General features: G+C 53.4%; 2 protein-coding genes across 2 annotated transcripts; both read right to left on the reverse strand.

The window, feature by feature from the left end:
* Nucleotides 1-3,756: 3,756 nt before the first annotated feature.
* On the reverse strand, nt 3,757-13,169 carry LOC136551208 (putative receptor-like protein kinase At3g47110). Its single transcript, XM_066542783.1, has 4 exons — nt 12,416-13,169; nt 6,008-7,340; nt 5,245-5,909; nt 3,757-4,124 (listed from the first exon to the last, which is right to left on the reverse strand). Exons 1-4 carry the CDS (start codon nt 13,167-13,169, stop codon nt 3,757-3,759), a joined length of 3,120 nt encoding a protein of 1,039 aa, XP_066398880.1.
* On the reverse strand, nt 7,613-8,853 carry LOC136550644 (uncharacterized). Its single transcript, XM_066542274.1, has one exon. It carries the CDS (start codon nt 8,851-8,853, stop codon nt 7,786-7,788), a length of 1,068 nt encoding a protein of 355 aa, XP_066398371.1. The 3' UTR covers nt 7,613-7,785.
* Nucleotides 13,170-14,960: the final 1,791 nt, after the last annotated feature.

Below are 14,960 nucleotides of genomic sequence, written 5' to 3' on the forward strand. Positions count from 1 at the left end.
ACCAACTAAAGAACGCTTTTTAATTGTATTTCGGGAAACGACATATACAATGCTTGGAAATTTAGGGATAAAAGCGACGTAGCTATTCTATGTTCCAAGCGTTGATGAAGATTTCGCCCTTCTCGTTGGCCAGCTTGTAGGTCCCGGGCTTTAGTACTTGGGCGATGATGTACGGTCCTTCCCATGGCGGGGTTAGCTTGTGGCGACCTTTGTTGCTCTGTGCTAGCCTCAACACCAGGTCGCCTACCTTCAAGTCTCGGCCTCAGACGTGTCGAGCCTGATAGCACCGTAGGCTCTACTGGTATTTGGCCGAGTGTAGTAGCACGACGTCTCGGGCTTCCTCCAGCTGATCAAGGGCGTCCTCTCGGGTGGGCAACTGGGCAACTCAGTGCACTGTTTGAAGAAGCACCGGATGAAGTCTCGGAGAGACTCGTCCAGCTTCTGGTGATAGTTCTTGAGGTCCCAGGAGTTCCTAGGGCGCACGTATGTGCCTTGGAAGTTCCCGACGAAGATCCTAACCAAGTCGTGCCAGTCGTGGATTTGCGAGGGAGGAAGGTGCTCGAGCCAGGCTCGCATCGAGTCCGACAGGAGCAAGGGGAGATTGCAGATGATGAGCAGGTCATCGTCCGCGCCACCCAGCTGGTAGGCCAAGCGGTAATCGGCAAGCCAGAGCTCCGGGTTGGTCTCGCCGCTGTACCTCATGAGATTGGCTGGCTGCCGGAACCGGGTGGGAAAAAGAGCAGCGCGGATGGCCCTGCTGAAGACCTAAGGGCCTGGCGGTTCAGGGGAAGGACTGCGGTCCTCCCCGCTGTCGTAGCGACCGCCTCGGTGTGGGTGGTAGCCCCAAGCAGGCCCCTCATTATCGTGGCATCATCGCCTGCTGACCACCTCATGGTCTCCCTGCACCTCACGTTGATTGTCGAGGCGGTCCAGAAGCTTGGGGACCCTGTGGGCTATTGGTGCTCGGTCGGGCTCGAGACGAGCCAGGGCTTCCCTCTCCTGCCGAGGCGGCGCCGTGGGCAGGTTCGAGGCACCCCCGTGGCATCAGGAGGCGGAACTCTCGGCCTACTGAACCACAGCGGTCTCTAGGAGATCACGGAGCTCGCCGCGGACCCGTCGCCCCTCCATGGTAGAAGGTTCGGGCATTGCGCGGACCAGCATTACCGCAGCCACGACGTTCTGGCTAGCGCGATTGAAGACTAGGGGTTGCTCACTCCCTTCATCGTCGTGGATGCGGTGATGCACATCGCGGGCCCTCCGCCGGGCTCCCCCGCCTTCGCCGCGGCCTCGCTGTTCTTGTTCGAGAGAGTCTCGAAGCTGCTGCAGAAGGAGTTGGTCTTGTTCGACCTTGGCCTGGAGCTCACGGAGCTGCTCTAGGTCTGGGCGCTGAGGTCGTGCAAGAGCGACATTCTCATTTCGTGCGGCCGGCAGGGCAATGCGTGGGGGCACGGCGGCGCCTGCCCCTGGGCAAAGTGGGGAGCGGCTACCTGCCGCCTCGTCCTCTTCGCCTGCCCTCGGCATCCCGAGCTCCACGTGGAAACACTCGCGAGTGGGATCGTAAGTGCCTTCGTCGTCGGAGTCGGAGTAACCAAAGCAGTAGTCGCTTGCGGCCAAGAACTGGCGCAAAGCCCCAGAGTCGTGGAGCCCGGAGAAATCCACTCCGGGCCATGCCTCGTCCTCATCCGAGGAGTCAGCGTGGGTGCTTAGGTCGAGACCGAAGCACTGGCAGCGCTCTGAGGGATCCTCATGAGCGGCAGTGTATGCGTAGGTGTAAGAAGCGGCGGCATTTCTCAACCCAAAGGGGTATGGGGATGGTGCCGTCGCCAAATTCTGCTCCGCCGGGGTCGGTTCTTCAGGGAGTGGTGGAGCGGAGCTTGACGACTGGGCATCGCCGCGAGCCACCGGCGATTTTCCTTTGTCCAAGCTCAGGCCAGACAGGTCCCCAGCTAGGGACCCCGTACCAACAGCTGGTCGTAGGATATCGACGAGGAGTGGCGTGCCGCCCTGGGTTCGCGTAGCGTTGGGGTGGCCTTGCTCGCGTCATGCCTAGCGAGCGCGGTGAGAGCGGCCGCCCGGGCGCCGCCTGCGCCTGGGCTACCGGTGCGTAACTTCATCGTCGGACGGTGGGGCCCGAGGAGCGAGGAGTACCATGTCGTACTCATGCCCTAGAGACATGAACTCTAGGCTCCCAAACCAAACCATGGGGCCGAGACGCAATGGTCGTACAGGGTCTGCCATCCGGAACCTGCTGGGATGACGAAACTGACACGCAGAGGCCCCTACCTGGCACGCCAACTGTCGGTGTTTCAGACTGGGGGGTCCACGACCAACCAGTGAATTTGTTCTACGTGCTCCTGATTCTGGATGGTGATGCAAAGAGACACAAGATTTATACTGGTTCAGGCAATCGGCGCCCTACGTCCAGTCTGAGAGATTGAACTCATATTCCTTGCACCGAAGTGCTCATAGTAGGGGGTTACAAGCTAAGGGAGAGAGGGAACTAGTCCCAGGTCTCGGCAGGGTGTTGTGTGGGCCGTCTGAGACGTTGCTCTCAAGTGGCTGGAATGTGTGTGTGTCTGTGTGTTACAAGGTGTCCTCCTCCTTCGTCCCTTCTAAATGGCCCAAGTCCTCGTCTTTTATAGTTGAAGAGAAGACAAGGACAGTACATGTGTTAACTATGCGGCGTCGTGCCAACAGGGGCGGCATGTCCGAGCCCTGTGGCCTATTCCTATGGCGGCGTGGTCGTCGGAGTGGTCCATCCTTGGGGTACTGGGGCGGCGTGGTCGTCCCATCAGATCCTGTGCGTCGTGGGAGCCCTAGGAATGCCTCGGAGTGGACGCGGCAGCGAACGTGCAAGCCACTATGGATGGACTGTGCGTGAGGCCGAGACTTGGTTGGTGCCGAGGCTTGTACTGTGGTGGGGGGGTCTCGGCAGGCATGAACCCCAAGATCACCGAGGCCCCGGTGTACCGTGCCGAGGCCTTGAGCGGGCGGCCGATCATGGGTACAGCGTTAGGACACAGTGGCCGGTAATCCCCATCGTACCCTATCCCAGCCGGTATGGCGCTGATCGTGGACATAGTGGTGGGACACAGTAGCCGGTAATCCCCACCGTGCCCTGTCCCGGCCGGCATGGCGCTGATGCGACCTCAGGTCGCGTCGGCCGTTCTGTGGCATGGAGCCACCATCCGGCTGAGATTGCGAGAGTGGTTGAAGTATTAATGAGACATGACACGTTGTTGGGAGGGTCGGCTGAGGCGGGGGGCGACGGACCGCGGACGAGCCGGCCTCGAGCGACATGGAGAATGAGGCCTCGCGCGAGACGGAGATCAGGCTCCTTGCCGAGGCCTCGCGCGAGAGGCCTCGCGCGATACGGAGAACGCGCCTCCTACCAAGGCCTTCCGTGGAGAGCCTCGGGCGAGGCGGAGACGGTGTTCCCTACCGAGGCCTTCCCTGGGGAGCCTCGCACGAAGCGGAGTTCGCGTCAGGATGCCGAGGCCTCCTGCTCGAGGCTCGAGGCGAGGAGGGAGAGGACCCAGTGGGCTCGGTCGTGGCGGGTGAGGGGCCCATGACTTACCTTCTAGCATTTCTTATTATTATTATTATTTTTAGATGGGACTTTAGCGACCCTATTTGATGTTTTGCTTGGGGTACCCCATACTAAGGTACCCGACAATATTATAGACTTCAACAATACATTTAGAGAAACATGATAGTATAAGGTAGTGGTGATTAATATGAACTAACACCATTTTATTATTGAGTAAAAATATATTTATCTCTGATAGCATGCATCTTTGTAGCAGCATCGTTCATTGACAATCGCTCTATGGGCAATTGCTTTGAACAAAGGACACCAAGCTGAATAACCGCCGACAAACATTCCCCGGTTCTTGTTATATGTCTTGTATCATTGCTATTGTTTACTCCATCATGCAGCCAGATGTTGGGATCTGCTATCTCCATAATCTTGTCAGGAAGAGCTGCCTCGGCATAATAATGCAAGCTTATCCCATCTCTAAACATATCATCTGTCGGGCTCTTCCCTGTGAACATCTCGATCAAAGTGATGCCAAGACTAAACACATCTCCAGAAGTTGACACCTCAAGCCCTTCTCCATATTCTGCAGTGAAATGAAATATGAGGATACATAGGCATATATATATTCTGCAGCTGGCCACAGGGTATATATATATAGAACTACTACCCTGTAGCTGGCTACAAAATAATTTATTCTGTAGCCACTTTGAGTTACGAAAATTACTATGTTAATTTACGAGATTATAGTAACTCCTTACTAAGTGGTTTAACGTTATGGTAAATATCCCCATGTGTTATAGTAATCCAACTATTGTAAATATGTATAGACATTATCGTAAACTAATATATAAAATTATCGTACATGGAGGTGGCTACAGAATAACTTATTTTGTAGCTAGCTACTGAATATAGTCTCCCTATATATAGAACTACTATATATATGTGTGTGTGTGTGCGCGCGCGCGTGTGTGTATAAAACTCAAAGACTACTTGATGTGCATCTTACTATTAGCAATTGGATAATTCTATTGGAGCCTCGACATTAGTGCTCACAAGACAATAAGCCATAACTAAAAGTAAATCTGAGATGTTCTCACAAAAATAAAAGACATCAGCCATCAATTCAGTATACTATAGTTACCAGTGGTGATAATATGCATTTGGTATATTGTGCTTTCTAAAAAATTACACTTCTCAGCCATTATAAAAACATTCTTAAATGGCCATTTCTATCTTGTATATTTAAATTACCAACATATGACATTGTGAAAACTAACTTAAAATAACCCACCTGTGTTGTTATTATAAACATTTTAAACTAATTCTGAGTCTAAATCTAATAGCATGCATCTGCTATTTTTAAAAAAACTATTTTAAAAGTAACCATATATATTTTCCAAGTTATCCACTTATGGTATAAATGCATGATGTGTGTCGCAGACGATGGGTACATGTTTGAGGGAAGCACTGAATGCTAGTTTCTATATCCAACACATAGCGGAAGCTAAGATTCAAATTAAAGGCAAGCATATGAGCAAATGGGAAAGAGCAAAGATAAGCAATTTTGTTGAGCTCTAACCCAATTATCCATGAATTTTTGACTTATTTTTTAACAATTACTAACCCATGCAGCAGCACATATTGATTAGGTAATAGGGATAGATGCTATTATTTGAAGCATGAAACAAAATAACTTTAGTTACCTGGAGCAATATATCCAATGGAACCTCTTATTCCTATGGTGCTACTGGAATTCATAGGATGTTTGCTTGTTGCTTCATCTAGATCTCTAGCAATGCCAAAATCTCCAACTCGAGCTCTCATGTCCTGATTGAGAAGAATGTTACTTGGCTTGAGATCACAATGGATGATCGATGGTTGGCCACCGTTGTGAAGATAGTCTAAAGCATCCACAATGTCCACAGCGATATCCAACCTCTGTGACAGACTGAGCGCTCCTTGTCTATTTTGGCCTTCTAAATTTGAGTGGATCCATCTATCTAAGCTGCCATTAGCCATGAACTCAAAGACTAGTGCTCTGAAGTCTTGACCCTGGTGGTTGATGCTAGAACAACATGTAATGATTTTTAGAAGGCATCGGTGCCTCACTCTTCTTAGTGCCTCACATTCAGCCTGGAAGCTTTTGTAGGATCCTGATTGCTGGACATTAAACACCTTTACGGCGACGACAATGGCTTGATTTTCTAGTGTGCCCTTGTATACTGTACCATATCTTCCTTTTCCAAGCACATTTGCTTCTGAGAATCCATCTGTTCCTTTCAGTATATCATTGTATGGAACTATTGGAAGCTCTACCTTTGCAAACTGTGGTGGCAGATCTTTCTTCGGTGCTGTCTTGGACTTCCTGAATATCCGCCTTCTTGGCGATTAATGAAGTGCAAGGTCAAGTAAAGCAACTAAGACTGTCATTTTCATAGTTTACGCGCTTGGCAAGTCATGAATCTGTAGTGAAATCCAGCCCAAACCAGAAAAAGCAAGATGAGACTTCCTATCGCTGGAATTGCTATTCTAAGAAACTTGGGTGTGCTTTTCCCATTCTTTCTTGCACAAGAGCTTGGGCATTTTGGCAGATGGAGCTGTAGTATCCCCCCGCATAACGCATTGTTACCAACAATTGATAGTCCAGTCAAATTTTTGAAAACTCCTCCTTTTGGTACTTCACCTTGCAAATTGTTGTAGGACAAATCTAGTTGAAGCAGCGATGTTGAATAAACTAAAAGCTCTGGGATTGTTCCGGATAAATTGTTGTGGCCAAGATACAACTCCTGTAGGTTGGTAAGGGTAGCCAGGTTGCCAGGGATGTTTCCATCTAGTTTGTTGTCCGTCAAATTAAGTACAGTCAAGCCTGCCATGTTCTTGAACGTAGCAGGTATGCTTCCTTGGAACGAGTTGCCATCCATTGAGAGGATTTCCATGACCCTGCAGTTGCCAATAGTATCAGGTATCTCACCTGACAGTTTGTTTCGTGATAGGAAGAGCTGTTCAAGATGTACCAAACTACCAACTTCTAACGGAAGTGGTCCCTCCAGCATGTTGTTGGACAGATCCAGAAACATTGTGATCGATGGCAGCTCCATAATTTGGTTAGGAATCAAGCCAGTAAGGTTGTTATATGACAAATCTAGGACTAAAAGTTTGCTCAAGTTTCCAATGGTTGGTGGAATTGGCCCCTCCAAGCTGTTGCCGTCTGCATAAAGTTTAAGTAGACTAGAAAGGTTCCCGATGGAGGATGGTAGATGTCCTAATAGGTAGTTTGATCTGAGGCCTAGCACCTGCAATCGTGTAAGCTTCCCGATGCTTTCAGGAATGACCCCAGTGAGTAAGTTTTCACCAAAATCAAGTATCTCAAGATCTGCCAAATTTCCAATATCTGATGGGATGACACCGGATATGTTGTTGTTGGCAATCTGCAACAACTGGAGATTAATAGACAGATTAACCAACGGACCTGGCAGCTTCCCTACAAACCTGTTCCATCCAAAGCCCAGTCCCTGTAATCTGCTACAATTCACCAAAGAACCAATAAATTGCCACTCTTCCTCGTTGTTTGCTTCTAAGATGTTATCAGACAGAGCAAACACTTCAAGTTGTTGCAATCTGCCCAATTCAGCAGGAACAACTCTATTGAAATTATTAGATCCCAAGTCAAGAAGCTGGAGCCTGGAGAGATTGGTTAGCGATAGCGGAAGAGCTCCAGTAAATCGGTTTCTTCCAATCCCAAGCTTTTGGATGCTCGGAAGGCTTTTCCCCAGGTCAGTTGGTAGACGGCCATGTAGCTTGTTGTTTGTTTGAATAAGTCCTTGAGCATCTAATTATAGAAGGTAGAGGCGCCTAATGCCATTAGAGGCAGGCCACAGTTTGCGGCATGGCCCAGGTGGTTGGGATGGCAACCACTGATCACGAGTATGCCGGGATTAGCAGGTCCTTTCATTTCCTTGTAACACAGCATGTAATTCCTTTATATAGTGAATGCAATCAATAGAAAACGCTGCCGCTTTGCAGCCCAAATCACTGTGTCCAGTTTGTGTTCGCGTGTGTTTTTCATCCTCCTCATCGGAGTTCTGTCAATTGGCATCGGAGCCGGTTTCTCCACCGTCGCCATGGCATCCCAGTCGCCGTCTAAGATGAAGCCGACGGATGATGGCAGCGGTGGGAACGAGATCAAGCCCTCGCGATCGCCGCCGCGACGTCATGGCCGTCCACACAGCCGCCGCCGCTCCAGCTCACGCGTCGTCGAGCGCGTCATCGAACGCTCGTCCGCGAACATCGCCTGGCCGATGCTCACGCGGACGAACTACCCGGAGTGGGCGCTGGTGATGGAGGTCAACTTCTAGACTCTTCGGGTCTGGGACGCCGTCGAGCTCGGGATTGACGAGGACGCCGACGAAGATGAGTACCAGCACGATCGACAGGCCATGGCGGGCCTCCTGCGCTCGGTTCCCTCCGAGATGTGGGGAACGCTCGGTCGCAAGCGTACCGTCAAGGAGGCGTGGGACGCCGTCAAGGTGCTCCGTATCGGCGACGACTGCGCGCGCGACGCCAGCGCGCAGCAGCTTCGCCGCGAGTTCGCGGCGCTCGTCTTCAAGGATGGCGAGACCGTCTCCGAGTTCGGGATCCGCATCACGTCGCTCGCCACCAACCTCCGCATCCTCGGCGACAATATCACGGACGCCGAGGTGGTAAAGAAACTTCTGCAGGTGGTTCCCGATCGCCTGTCTCAAGCCGCCGTCTCCCTCGAGATGTTTCTCGATCTGAACAACACGTCGATCGAGGACGTCATCGGGCGGCTGCGCGTGTTCGAGGAACGCGGCAAGCCAAAGGAGATCACGGACGGCATGGGGCGACTCCTGCTCTGCGAGGAGGACTGGGAGGCGCGTCGCAAGAGCCGTCGCGAGCAGGAGAGCTCCGGTGGCAGCGGCGGCTCCAACGGTCGCGGGAAGAACCATGGCCGCGGCCGCGGTCGTGGCGGTCAAGGCGCGACGCGCGACGACCACGACGGTCATGGCGCGGGCGCTGGCAACGCTGGTGGTGGAAAGCCGCCGCCTGGCACGGCCTGCAAGAAGTGCGGCAATAAGGGCCATTGGGCCCGAGACTGCCGTGGCAAGAAAAAGAAGGCCGCGGCCCATGTGGCCCAGGCCGAGGAGGAGGAGGAACGGGCCTTGATGTACATCGCCGCTGAGACGGAGGTAATCGCGTCGCCTGTTTCCTCTCCCCAATCCACGCCGCCGCCACCGCCCGCCGTCGATGCACGCGCGCGCGTCCACCTCGCCGAGCCCAAGGTCCTCCTTCATCTCAGGGAGGATGAGAAGGAGGCGGAGGGGCCCTGCCGCTGGGTCCTTGACACCGGAGCGACGAACCACATGTCGGGATCGCGGTCGGTCTTCGCCGAGCTGAACTCGGGCATCACCGGCACCGTCCGATTCGGCGACGGATCGGTGGTGAACATCGAGGGCAAGGGCACCGTCCTCTTCGCCTGCAAGAACGGCGAGCACCGCCGGCTGGAGGGCGTGTACTACATCCCGCGGCTCACCACCAACATCGTGAGCATCGGGCAGTTGGATGAGGACGGCTTCAAGGTCCTCATCGAGTCCGGCATCCTGCGCCTCTTCGACCTGCAACGCCAACTGCTCGCCAAGGTGGAGCGTTCCTCGAGCCGGCTCTACTTCCTCGACATGAACGTCGTCGCCCCGGTGTGTCTCACCGCGCGCGCCGGCGACGTCGCCTGGAGGTGGCATGAGCGGTTCGGGCACATCAACTTCCAGTCGCTCAGGAAGTTGGGGCGCAAGGACATGGTGCGCGGACTGCCCTCCATCGACCACGTCGAACAGGTCTGTGAAGACTGTGTGCTGGCGAAGCAGAAGCGAACGCCGTTCCCCAAGGCGGCCAAGTTCCGGGCCGCAGAACAGCTTGAGCTGGTCCACGGCGACCTCTGCGGCCCCATCACGCCAGCGACACCGGCCGGGAACGTCTACTTCCTTCTACTCGCCGACGACATGAGCCGCTACATGTGGCTCACTCTCCTGCGTTCCAAGGCGGACGCACTGGCGGCGATCATGTCGTTCCAAGCCCGCGTCGAGCGCGAGACGTGGAAGAAGTTGACGGTGCTACGCACTGACAACGGTGGTGAGTTCACCTCGGTTACGTTCGGTGAATATTGTGCAGGAGAGGGGATACAACGCCACCACTCGGCTCCATACACGCCACAACAGAACGGCGTGGTGGAACGCCGAAATCAGACGGTCGTGGCGACGGCGAGGAGCATCTTGCGCGCACGGGGAGTGCCCGGCCACTTCTGGGGAGAGGCAGTGCACACCGCTGTCTTTCTCCTGAACCGGGCGCCCACGAGTGCGCTCACCGACGAGACGCCGTACCAGGCGTGGTACGGGAAGAAGCCCCCAGTGCACTTCCTCCGTGTGTTCGGCTGCTTGGCGTACATCAAGAACGTGCGCCCACACCTCGGGAAGCTTGATGATCGCGGGCGCAAGGTGGTCTTCATCGGGTACCAAGATGGCTCCAAAGCCTACCGCTTCTACGACCCGGTGGCCGAGCGCGTTCACGTCTCGCGCGATGCTGTCTTCGACGAAGGAGCACGCTGGGAATGGGGAGCAGCCTCGGACGTCACCGAGCCCCACCCCTTCACCATCGCGGAGGAGTACGAGCTGCGGCGCCATCAGCTTGAGGGACCGGCCCCTGAGCCTGTCTCTCCCGAGCCGCGCACGCCGGCTCCAACAGCGTCGACATCCTCCGGTCCGCGCACGACGTCGCCAGGCGACCAGAGCGCGTCGACGGCCTTGGGAGCGCTCTCAACACCGCAAGGGGCTGGAGCTCACGTCGAGTTCGCGACGCCGCTCACCACCGACCCGAACCTGGACGATGACGACGATGAGGTGGTACACAGGTACCGCACCCTCGACAACATCCTCGGCACGGACGCGTCACCCGGGCTGGAGCACCGCGACGCTGTTGAGGCCGAGCTCCACACTGTCAGCCACGCGGTGAGTGTGGAGGAGCCCAGGTCGATCAAAGAAGCCGAGGGCGATCCCAACTGGGTCGGCGCGATGGAGGAGGAGATGAAGTCGATCCGCGACAACCAGACATGGTCGCTGGTCGAGCTTCCTCAGGGGCACCGCGCCATCGGCTTGAAGTGGGTGTACAAGGTCAAGCGCGATGAAAAGGGCAATATCGCCAAGTACAAGGCACGCCTCGTCGCCAAAGGCTATGTGCAGCGGCCCAGCGTCGACTTTGAAGAAGTGTTCGCCCCAGTTGCACGACTCGAGTCGGTGCGGCTGGTGCTCGCCATCGCTGCCCACTTCGGCTGGGGCGTCCACCACATGGATGTCAAGTCGGCATTCTTGAACGGCGAGCTCCAAGAGGAGGTCTACGTCCATCAACCCCCCGGCTTCATCGACGACAAGCACAAGTACAAGGTGCTGCGCCTTCACAAGGCGCTCTACGGACTCCGCCAAGCACCGAGAGCATGGAACCAGAAGCTCGACGCCGAGCTGCTGGCGCTCGGGTTCACGCGCTGCATCAACGAGCACGGGATGTATACCCGGGGCAGAGGTGCCGAGCGCCTGAACGTGGGAGTCTACGTCGATGACCTCATCATCACGGGTGGTGATGCCGACGCCGTCAAGAAGTTCAAGGCACAGATGCTGCGCACATTCCGCATGAGTGACCTCGGGCTCTTGTCCTACTATCTTGGACTCGAGGTCACCCAGGGCGCTCATGGCATCACGCTGCGACAGAGTGCCTACGCCGCCAAGATCCTTGAGAAGGGCGGACTGACAGGGTGCAACGCAAGTGCCACACCCATGGAGATGAAATTGAAGCTCCTAAAAGAGGGCACGACGCCGGCTGTTGACGCCACCGAGTATCGCAGTCTCATCGGCAGCCTCAGGTACCTATGTAACTCAAGGCCGGACCTAGCATATGCTGTTGGGTACCTCAGCAGGTTCATGGAAGCGCCACGACAGGAGCACCTCGCGGCAGTCAAGCGAGTCCTCCGGTATGTGGCAGGCACGGTGCACTGGGGAGTGCACTACCGTCCGGCAGGAAGAAGAGGAACAGCGCCCCAGCTGACAGGCTACTCCGACAGCGATTTAGCTGGGGACGTGAACGATCGCAAGAGCACAGGCGGTCTCATCTTCTTCATGGCTGGTGGACCGGTTGCTTGGCAATCGTCAAAGCAGAAAGTGGTCGCCCTATTGTCCTGCGAGGCAGAGTACATAGCGGCGGCCGGAGCAGCGTGCGAAGGAGTCTGGCTAGCACGTCTGCTGGCAGAGCTCATCGGAGGAGCTGTCCGCGCACCGAAGCTCATGGTGGACAACAAGTCCGCCATCGCACTGATGAAGAACCCTGTTCATCACGACCGGAGTAAGCACATTGATGTAAAATACCACTTCATCCGGGAGTGCTGGGACAGAAGGCTGATTGACATAGAGTTCGTCGGCACTGAGCATCAGCTGGGCGACATTCTCACAAAAGCGCTCGGTCGTTCTCGGTTTCAAGAGCTCCGTGGTGAGATCGGCATGAAGAAGTTAGGCTAGTGGCTCCAGGACTTAGGAGGAGAATGTTTGAATAAGTCCTTGAGCATCTAATTATAGAAGGTAGAGGCGCCTAATGCCATTAGAGGCAGGCCACAGTTTGCGGCATGGCCCAGGTGGTTGGGATGGCAACCACTGATCACGAGTATGCCGGGATTAGCAGGTCCTTTCATTTCCTTGTAACACAGCATGTAATTCCTTTATATAGTGAATGCAATCAATAGAAAACGCTGCCGCTTTGCAGCCCAAATCACTGTGTCCAGTTTGTGTTCGCGTGTGTTTTTCATCCTCCTCATCGGAGTTCTGTCATTGTTTGCCACAAAAAAGTAATAAACAGATGATATGTTGTACAGGGAAGGAGGGAGCAAACCAGAGAGATTATTAAGGGAGAGTTGAAGCCACTTGAGATATGGATTGTTGCCGATGCCCGCAGGGATTGGTCCCTCCAGGAAGTTCCATGGCAAGGACAACACGGCCAGCCGGGAAAGGTTCCCAAGAGATGACGGGATGGTTCCGGTAATGCTGTTATTGTCCAGCGCTAGAACCGAGAGCGCCGGCATGCTGCCAATCTCAACTGGGATGCTTCCCTGCAGGCCTTTGTTGTCTTGGATGAAAATCTCACGGAGGCTGATGCAGCGGCTGATGTTACTCGGGATGACACCAGTGAGCGTGTTTTGAACCAGGTGAAGGCGTCGGAGCCGCCGGAGGGACCCGATGCTGGCTGGGATCTCACCCTGAAGGCTGTTGTAGCTCAGGTCGAGTAAGCGCAGGAAGGTGAGGTTGCCGATGGCAGGGGAGATGGTGCCGGCGAGCCCCTGGGAACTGAGGTTCAGGGCTACCACCCTCCACCGGTGCCTCCTGCCGCAGGTGACGCCCTCCCAGCTGCAGTAGCTGGTGCTCTTGTTCCACGAGTCCAGCACGCCAGAGTGGCCGGACATCTTTGCCTTGAAAGCGAGAAGAGCTCCTTCGTCACCATTATGGCTTGGCTGGCTTGGCGAGGAAGCGGTTGCACTGTTGGTTGCGGTGGCAGAGAGCAGCAAAAGCAGCTCGAGGAGCAGCATCGCTGCTGAAGGATTTGTGTAATGCGCTCATGAAGGACGTCAGAGTTTCATTAATGCATACACAAATAAGGGGCCCCGTTTAGATCCAAAAATTTTTGGATTTTGGCTCACTGTAGCATTTCGTTTGTATTTGGTAATTAATGTCTAATTATGGACTAATTAGGTTCAAAAGTTTCGTCTCGTGATTTCTCGACCAACTGTGTAATTAGTTTTTTTTTTCGTCTACATTTAGTACTCCATGCATGTGCCACAAGATTCGATGTGACGGATACTGCGCAAAATTTTTTGGATTCTAAACAGGCCCTAAGCATGCAGAGTGCTTGTGCTTTTGGGGAATTTTTTAACTTGCTGGGTGCGCCATTAATTCCATCATGGATTGGTACCGGTGCAAGTCCGGTCAAAAGTATCTGTTAGTGAAATGAAATTCAATTATGGGTCTTCAATTACAGGTTAAATAAGATGGATTGATTATGCCTAGCTGAATTGGGGACATGGACTGGGTTGCCTAGCTGAACCAATAAGCTCACATTTAATTGCCCGCGTGCGCCCATAATTCCATCAAGTATCCGTGCAAGTCCAGTAAAAAAAAGCTGTGCAAGTCCAGTCAAAAAAAGCTTTGGTTAGTGATGTTCCATTATGAGTCGTCCACCAAGGCTGTGTTTGGTTTGAGTGAGGATTGAACTCGACCAAGATGGACATGCCTTTGGTTGACAAGCCGTGCGGGTTGGGTCTGACCTACGACGGAATCCCTCAGATATGGTTGGAATGCTCCGCTCGATTCGAGTAGACCAGTTCAACCCACATGGACGCCGTGTTGCTCCGTCTTGCACACGTCTCGCATGACACTAGTACAGAAATGATTTTTTTTTTTGAGATGCCTCCCTTTTTTAACAGGAGCGGTTGTCTTAGCACGTCGTCACTAACCTTTGCGGGAGGCACTGTAGCTATACAACTGTTGCTACAAATCAATTTTTAGAGGCAGTTCCATTAAGAAATCTGCCTCTAAAAATGTATCCATTTTTAGGGGCAGTTCCGTTAAGAGAACTGCATCTGAAAATGCTATTTTAAGGACGGTCGCTTATGTCAACCGTCCCTGAAAATGAGTGATTTTCAGAGGCGGTTATCTAATCGATTTATCTGTTCTTAAAAATAGCTGCAGCACAAATAAATTCATATCTTTTTTAAATGATGCAGGATGAAGACAAACTTTATATCAAAATTGTAGAGCTCGACGAGATCTAAAACTTTGTAGTTGATAAAATTTTTGTTTGAGATCATTTAGGGTTCCAAATATATAAACTAAGTCTCATATTTTGAATTTCAAATTTTTGAATTTTTTAGATGACCTTAGATGGAGAAATGTTCTATACCAAAGTTGTAGTGCTTGACGAGATCTAAAACTTTGTAGTTGAAAGTTTTCTTATTTAAGATTGTTTATGAGTCTATAGCGGGAGATGGCAGACCTTCGACGGTCTAGAGCGGACTGGCCGGCTCGGGCGAGCATGGGCTCAGGCAAGTAGCGAGCAGGATGGCCGAGCTTGGTCTCGGGAAGGTGGCAGTGGGCGGCGATGTGCTTGGGTATGGCGGGCCTATAGTGCGGGGTGGGCGGCTCTAGGGGGGCGAGCGGCGGCACATGCTCAGCTGGACTGTGGTGCGGCTCTAGGGCATCGATGGCGGCACTCCCATGACCTAGACGGTGGGCCTATGTTGCGGCTCTGCGGGGGGACAGCTTCGCATGCTTGGCCGGAGAAAGAACATAATGTAGGGAAAAAGAAAAGAAGAGGATGACAA

The sequence above is a fragment of the Miscanthus floridulus genome, chromosome 4, assembly GCF_019320115.1.
Source record: "Miscanthus floridulus cultivar M001 chromosome 4, ASM1932011v1, whole genome shotgun sequence".
Lineage (NCBI taxonomy): Eukaryota > Viridiplantae > Streptophyta > Magnoliopsida > Poales > Poaceae > Miscanthus > Miscanthus floridulus.